The sequence below is a fragment of the Peromyscus californicus genome, unplaced genomic scaffold (genome assembly GCF_007827085.1).
Source record: "Peromyscus californicus insignis strain IS unplaced genomic scaffold, ASM782708v3 Scaffold_11__1_contigs__length_118956290, whole genome shotgun sequence".
Lineage (NCBI taxonomy): Eukaryota > Metazoa > Chordata > Mammalia > Rodentia > Cricetidae > Peromyscus > Peromyscus californicus.
In genome coordinates this window covers 80,081,479-80,089,649 of record NW_026294402.1, presented here as the reverse complement: position 1 = coordinate 80,089,649, position 8,171 = coordinate 80,081,479, and the positions used below count along the sequence as shown (strand labels likewise).

General features: G+C 42.7%; 1 protein-coding gene across 1 annotated transcript; it reads right to left on the bottom strand.

Moving 5' to 3' along the window:
* Positions 1–929: 929 nt before the first annotated feature.
* LOC128105300 (calsyntenin-3-like) lies at positions 930–2,128 on the bottom strand. Its single transcript, XM_052730315.1, is given in 3 exon segments — positions 930–1,571; positions 1,573–2,082; positions 2,084–2,128. Coding segments are annotated over 3 exon segments (1,197 nt in total).
* Positions 2,129–8,171: the final 6,043 nt, after the last annotated feature.

Below are 8,171 nucleotides of genomic sequence, written 5' to 3'. Positions count from 1 at the left end.
CAGAAGTCCTGCAGGAATTGGCTTCCGTACCCTTAGAGCTTTGATATTCTAAAATTTACAAATGGCTTTTTCTCTTTCTTTCTTTCTTTCTTTCTTTCTTTCTTTCTTTCTTTCTTTCTTTCTCTCTCTCTCTCTTTCTTTTTTCTTTTCTGGTTGTTTTATTTGAAAACCCCAGGGTGTGTCCCCTCCTTTACCACACTCATCCCCTACCCTCACCCAGGACATGACAATACCCCCCCCCCCCCCCCCCCCCCCCCCCCCCCCCCCCCCCCCCCCGCCACACACACACGGCTCTGAGCTGCACACAGAAACACAGGAGCTGTGCTCACGACAACACTGAAAAAATATACACTATATATAATACACCCGGGGCCCCCGCTCCTCCTCCTTCCCCACAACCTAGGCACAAGCAGGCCATGTAGAAAGGGACGGGGACCTTAGGACCTTGGGACTGGTCAGGCAGGAGAGGAAAAGAGGACAAGAGAGGGGGGAGCAGGGATCCCCAGAGTGAAATGGCAGTAGGGGCGAGGGACCCTAAGGGAAGCAGGGAGGCCCAATGGACAGGACAGAATAGGATGGGCACACAGCAGGCTCCTAATCAACCCCATTCCCACCTCAACCATGGCTGTTAATGTCCCCCTCCCCAATACAGTGCATGACTGGCAGCCAAAGTCACCCAGCCTCTCCCAGTGCAGCCAGCTAGGGTAGACGCCTCAGAATGCCAGGGAAAGGGCAGCCCAAGGTAGGGGCAGGCTGGAGGAGGGGGGCAGCCCCCATGCCTGCTGGGTTCTGACAGTGAAGGAGCCCTCCGCTGCGTAAAGAGCGCTGTCTCCCTTGGTCTCTCTTCTTCTCTCGGAATGCCTTTCTCCCTTTCTTTCCTGGGTGCCTGTCTCTCCAGGGCAGACCTCCCTCTAGGCAGGGTTGGAGCCTCAGTAGTGGTGTGGGGGGCTCTCCATGATGCGTCTCTCATTGCTTCTGGGGGAGTGGGCTGCCTCTGAGTCACTGCTGTCCTCTTTCTTTTGATGGCCACCAGCAACCCCTGCCACACCGGCCTGCTGGTTCTGATAGGACTCCATGGGGTTCATGATAATGGTGAGAGCAGAGTCATCCCAGAAGAGGTCAGGGTCTTTCGGGTCAGGGGAAGCCCCTGAGGGTCCGCCAGTTCCTGAGACGCGGCGGTGAAGGAAGTGGATCCACACTAGGCTGAGAATGACCATAAGCACCAGGAAGCCCACACATACCACAATGATGAGCGTAGCCGCACTGGGGACCATGGAGTTCCGGTGGGAGCTGGCCAGGCTGTGTCCAGCCATCTCAGGAGGAGGCTGGTGACCCCGGTGCAAGAACTGCTGTGAGCTGAGCACGTGGCTGGGGTGGGCCACCTGGTTCATGCTATGCAGGACGTTGACCTCCACAATGAATTCGTTGCTGGAATAGCGGCCATTCATCTCTGAGCAAGAAAGCCTGAATTTCCTGGCATACAGGGCAGCTCCATGCCGCAGCTGGTAACGAGCATGCCTCAGAATCCCTTCATGCACAGTGATGGTCTCCACCCCAGCAATGGTGAGGTAGGGCAGATGTGTTGGCGAGCTCCAGGCCTCGCAGCTGCAAGGACGCCATGTCCAAGAGCAGGCTTTCTTGCTCAGGGTCTAGGTCATCTCCTACCAGAGAAATTTCACAGCCGTCCAGGTTGTGTACAATCTCATCTGACATGCGTGTGTCTGTCACTGTGCCCTGCCAACTCTCATCTGCTTTGGCCTCCACCTGGTGGGAAATGGAGCAGGTGGTCTGAAGATCCGGGAACAAGGGGACCCCCTCGGGTCCCTCAAAGTCCACGGCAAGGCGGGCAAAATGAGCTGTACCACTCAGAAGGATCTGGGGGGCATCAGGCTGAAGGACCACCACATAGCCTTCCACTTCAGGGATGGAGACACAGGACTCTTCACTGAAGCACTTAACAGTGGTGATGAGGCACAGCGACCTGACGCCGGGTGTGGCAAAGCGCAGAGTGTTCATGTAAGCCACATGCTGCAGGGCATGGTTGAAGGTCTCCACATCATCCCCCTCCAGGGTGAGTAGGTAGGGACTGCAAGGGGTTCACATGGATCTGGGTCCCAGACACAGACATGGCTGAGAGCACCACCAGGAGGCAGGAGAGGAAAGGTGCAGAAGTGCAGAGAGGTGAAGGGGAGGGGGAGGGGCATGCTGGCAAAGAGAGGGAGTGGAAGGGGCTATACCTTCATGCCTTTGCCCAGGCTCTCGAAATCCGGCTTTTTTTTTTTTTTCTTGATTCAGCCATCATTGTGAAATAATGTTGGCATCCGGTGTTCGTCTCATATAGAACAGAGATGGGCTACTGCAGTTGTGATGGTCTTAAAGAACAAAGAACTGTATTGATTTCGCTTCAAATGGAAAGCCACACCAAGATTGAGCCTTGGAGGGAGTGCTTGTTTGTTTTTAGAGCCATGTGCAATGCTATTCTTCTATCTCTCAATATTCAGTGGATAGAAGTCAGAGCACACGTCTATCCATTTATCAGAGTACAGAGCACAGACACCACAGAGTCCAAGTTAAGAGGCTTGGATATTCATCTCCACTTTGGCTTCATGTTTTCTAAATTACTTACAAAACTATTTCTGAGAAAACAAACAAACACTCGCTATGAAGGTTTCTCTCTGAATCAATGATATGGTTTGGTAAAGCCTGCAACTCCCGACTGTTTATTTTGTGCTTTAGTAGACATCACTAGAATGGATAAACAGCCAAAAGAGGCTTTTGATATGACTTACTCAGTATTATATTATTATTGGGTAGTAATGTCAGAAAAATTCTTAAATCAGAACAAATATATGAGCTTAACTTGATATGTCATACATGACCCACTAAATGTACATGGCATACAAGCATAAAGAAAATCATAATGACTTTGAAATATGCTTGAAACTTGGAGTTGGGAAGATCAACTGTTATGAGATTGACTAAGAGACTCGGGGAATCTGTTAGCGATGACAAGGCACTGTTACTGTTAAGAACAGCTGAGAGAAAAACTTATGAAGTACACTGTTGTCCTAAGCACATTCAGTCAAGAGTTCTCTCCATTGTACTAAGCATCCTTCTAAAGTTTCTGGTTTCAATCCAGTTCCCACCATATGAGATAAAACTTATGACAAGCTTAAACATTTTCTTTTGTTTTATTTGCCTCCACTTTACTGTAAAAAAAAAAATCTACTGAAACTTAGGAAAGTCAGTCTTCATTGTAAAGGGCCAATGCTTAGCTAAGATTTATATAAACAGAAGGTGTTAATTTTTGTCGAAAGTAAAGCCTTGAGGCTAGGCAGGCAATTGTGGTGGAAATCACCAGATTAGAGAAAGGTCCAGATAATTACCAGTGTCTACTTCCAACTCTCGACAAATCTGGTATTTTGCAATCTATCTAGAGACTAACTACAGCCTGTCCCAGTATCTTCAGTAACAATTAGACAAACACCCAGTGGCTCAATATCCAGTCAACGGTTGCCCAGTACTGACCCAGGCTCAGCTTCAAAACCTATTCACACCTGAAACATTTTTTATTTCATAGATTTATTTGTTTGTTTTAATTACAGTATCATACACATATACAATAAATTTAGTCAAATTCACTCCTCCATTCCCTTCCCTTTTCCCACTCAGTTTCTGTCTAGAACCTTTCTCGAGAAGTTTCCCTTCTACCTTCATGTCCTCTTTTTGCATGTGGCTCACAGACTCTAAGAGGAGTTACTCGCTCCGCGTGGGTGGGAGGTTAGTGAGCAAGGGCAAAGGGTGGCGTATCTGCAGCTACACCACTGAAGAATAGAAAGACCACACATAAAAAAGATTCTAATGGGTAGTTCTTCTGAGTAGAAGGTTTAGTTTTGGAGAAGACAATGTTCTTACATGCTTTTAAAATTCTTAACAGAGAGTATGCATAACCATAAAAATATCCAGAAAGCATACAATTTTATGTATAACTATGAGAAAGGAAATTATATCTAGGCTCTATGTGCATCTTGTATCTTGTGAGAGATCAAGGAATTGTAAACAAAAGTAAAGAGATGACTTTATTTTCTGAGTCAATAGTTTTTATTATCAATAACGTATCTTGAGTCCTACTTTCTATTGGTGAAATTATTAAGGCCACTCCACATAGTTCAAAGGAGATTTATTTAATGGCGTAACTTACAAATTAAGGGATAGGTAGGTCGCAGGGTCTGGGGAAGGTGTATTGCAGTCCAGCGGTGTTCTCTGGAGCTCTGCTTGGCCCACCTCCACCGTCCAGGGTCCCAGAACAGAGAGAGCGCTGGCCAATCCAATCTCGGGTCTCCAGGTGCCTCCCTTCGCCCTGCCTTGTAGGCATGACAGTTGCCAAAGTCTCAATGGGGGTTGGAACTTCCAGATCAAAGCTGGAATGGCTACCCACTACATCTCCCCATTTTTGTCTAAATAAGAAAGTTCTAACCTAATACAAGACTATATACAAAGGAATGGTTAGCAAATATTGTCCAGGAATAATGAGGGATAATGACCTAGATAAGATGGAACTACAACCAATGCAAACAATACCAAGCAAGAAACACATACTAAAATCCAGAGAAGTATAGAGCATAGGTAAATGGCATGTTACAAAGATCATTCCAAAAGTTGTCCTATCCTAAAGAACCTGAATCTGTTCTATCTACTAAGTTGTAACTATAACTGCTAGTCTTCAATCCCATCAAAGACCTGAGAAGGAATATAATGGTACCTGCAACTTTCTGATGTATATTTTTCTTTTATTGAAAAATAGATTCTTTCATATCATATATTGTGATTAAGTTTCCCTCACCCAGCTCTTCCTAATGCCTCTCCACCTCCCTTCCCATCAGGATTCTTACCCTTTCTGTCTCTCATTAGAAAACAAACAGGCATCTGAGGAATGATGAAAGAAAATAAAATAAGATAAAACAAAAGCAAACAAATCTTTATAGGATAAAACAAAGAAAAAAGGCATGAGAAACACATATAGATGCTGAGACATACACATTTGCACACATACGACTCTCATGAAAACACAAAACTAGAAGCCATAATATATACGCAAAGGATCTGTAAGGTTAAAAAAAAATTCCCTGACGAAACATTATGAGACAAAGAACCCTCAATGATCCAGTTGAGTTTGTTTTCTGTTAGCTATCTTCTGTTGGGCATGGGGCCTGCCCTTAAGAGTAGTTTGTTTTCCCAGTGAAACTTCTTTGGAGAAAATTATTTTTCATTTGCAAATGACTATCAATTGGAGATAGCTTCTGGGTTAGAGATGGAGCATGTTCACTTCTTTCAGCTCTAGGAACCCATTTAGTAAAGACCTGTGTACAAGGAAACAGGCCTGCTAGTCATAGGAAAGCCAATGTACACAATGAAGTCACAGAGACTATGGTAGCATAAATTCTGGTTTTCAAGGCCATCTTTTAGCTACTTTTCTTCTCTCCCCATTTCTCCATGGTCTGGGACCATGCCTTATTCTTGTCCATCATTTTTAAGTCTCCATTTGAGTCTAGCTTCCTGACATGTATGTATATTCATTCCATTGATTCTGCTGCTCTAAAGAACCCCTACTAATACAAAGTGGAAAGTCAGAAACATTGTTATGACCTTCTGATCTTAATTCCTGTGCTCAACCGATACATCAAAGCCTAGGCTCTAAGGTGCTAGAAATTATAAGCTGGGGCCTTTGGCAGATAATCAGACCATAAGTGCTTTGCCTTTGTGAATGGAGTTAGTCAGGGATTGTATAAGGGAGGACTTTAAGCCTTTTTAGTCCCCTATATCATGTAAAGACACAAGAGGAAATGGGTCTTCATCAGACTCTGAATCTATAGGTGCTTTGATATTGGATAGCCCAGCTTCTAAGTCTGTTAGAAATGAAAGTCTGCTCTTTGAGAACTACTCATTGTAGGAGTAAGGTGTTATAGTCACCAGGAAAGAATAAGATAACCATTTACCCTATTTTACTTGGAACATTTCTTTTGACATCTACTGAAAATGATTAGAAGTGGGGCAGTGGTGGCATACATCTTTAATCCCAGCACTTGGGAGGTGGAGGCAGGCAGATTTCTATTAGTTCGAGGTCAGCCTGGTCTACAGAGCAAGTTCCAGGACAGGCAAAGCTACACAGTGAAACCCTGTCTCAAAACAAAATAATAAATTTTTTTTGAAAAAGCCTAGTAATTAAATTCTTCCTTTCTCTCCCTCTTAGTATTTAAGTAGAAACACCACTTTCTAAGAGCCTATACCTATGAGCTTTCAGTTGTAATACCTCTGTCACCCCAGGTAGAGGACTGTTTCTGTTGAGTCAGAGTTGCATTGGGACATCTCTGATGTTACATGTTGGCTGCTGACTGACAATTTTAGACTGAGAAAATGAAGTTTATAGAAGTCAGGATCAAAAAAGGAGCTATAGAAGTGAAGGAAGGCCGTATTTAATAGAGAAAGCAACATGCAAACAAATTTGGGTACAGTCACATTTCTTTTTGGTAATAGTGAGGACTCAGGTCCAGTAGTGACTGAATCCCTATAATTTTGGTTGTTTTTCTTTATTAAAAACAAATTAGGATGTACTTTCATAGCAACATAATTTGTTGCACAGTATTTAGTCAGATCAAAGGCATTTTCTTGACCAAAGTATATATAATAGATATTGTCTCACTAAAAGCATAGAGACAGGCACAAGGAGTGGAGGATGGCCCCATTGATTCCACTCTAATGTGACTAACATGAGTTTATACATACAGAATCTGCTTCTCTTAACCATATAGGTGTTTTCACTATTTACATTAGGTGTTAGACTTTTCCTACAATATATAGAAGTAGTAATTCTATAAGTGATGTATATTTAGAGGGAGAGCCATTTTTAAAGAAAAGTGTTTTAATATTGGTCATAGACTAATAAAGTATTGTGATTAAGCTGTCCTTGAAACCATTTATTTTTGGTTATTAGGTATTGAACCAAATCATCCCTTATTTTTTCCCCAAGTTGTCTTGGTGAGGAGGTCCACAAAAGGCTTCTACTTTTTGTTGTTTCCCTGAGGACATGGAAACCCAATTGTGTTTGGATGTGCAGGTCAGGGAATACTTTTATGTAGTTTGGAGTTTTGTTACCTTACTGTTAGGTTAATAATTACCTGACATAATCTACCCATGAAGAGAAAGAATTTGTTTTGATGCATAGTTTTAGAGGTTCGTGGTAAGAGACCTCAACTGCTTTAGGCCTAATATATCATGGGAGGGACCATATGGAAGAACAAACTGCTTACTTCATGGCGGGGATGAAGACAGACAAGAGAAGTAGTGAGTGTTTCAATATCCCCTTAAAGGCCATACCACCCCCAGTAGCCATTCTACTATGATTTCTGTACAGGGAAAGAAATAATCAATGATGATCAATACCTAGAATATATATACAGAGGACAAGTAACCAAATGAATAAACAAATGACTTGAACACATGATTCTTCAAAGAAATAGAAGTGATGAGTGAATATATGAAAAATGCTCTACATCCTTAGCCAGCAGGCAAATGCAAGTCAAAAATTATACTGAGATTTTCACAGATATTTAGTGAGTGTGGTAACTATCAACAAACGACAACAACCCCCAGAGTAACAAACATGGTACAGATGTGGGCAAAAATGGAGTACAGTATGCAAATACAAATGAGCCCAGGAACTGTAGAGAGCAAGACAGATGTTTCTCCAATGTTTAACACAGAACCACAATCAAATTCAACATACGATATCACACCTGGGCATATATCTGAAGGAAATTAAGTCAGTACACATAATCGAATCTGCATATCCTTGTTTATTGTACCACTATTCAAAAATAGCCAACTTATTGAATAAGCCAAAGTGCCTGTTAACAAAGGAAGCAATAATGAAAATATAGCATATATACAAAATAGACAGTTATTCAGTCATAGAAAAAAGGTCACATTATCTGTAGGAAAATGAATGAAATAAAATTTACCATATTAAACAGAATAAACCAGACACAGAGACACAGTTATTGCATGGTATTGTGTGCCACTATTCCTGGGGAGATGTAAACAAACATAAAGGAAACCACTGAACAAAGTTAAGGATTCTACTGAAGTCCAACCTGGTAAAACAATACATTTTA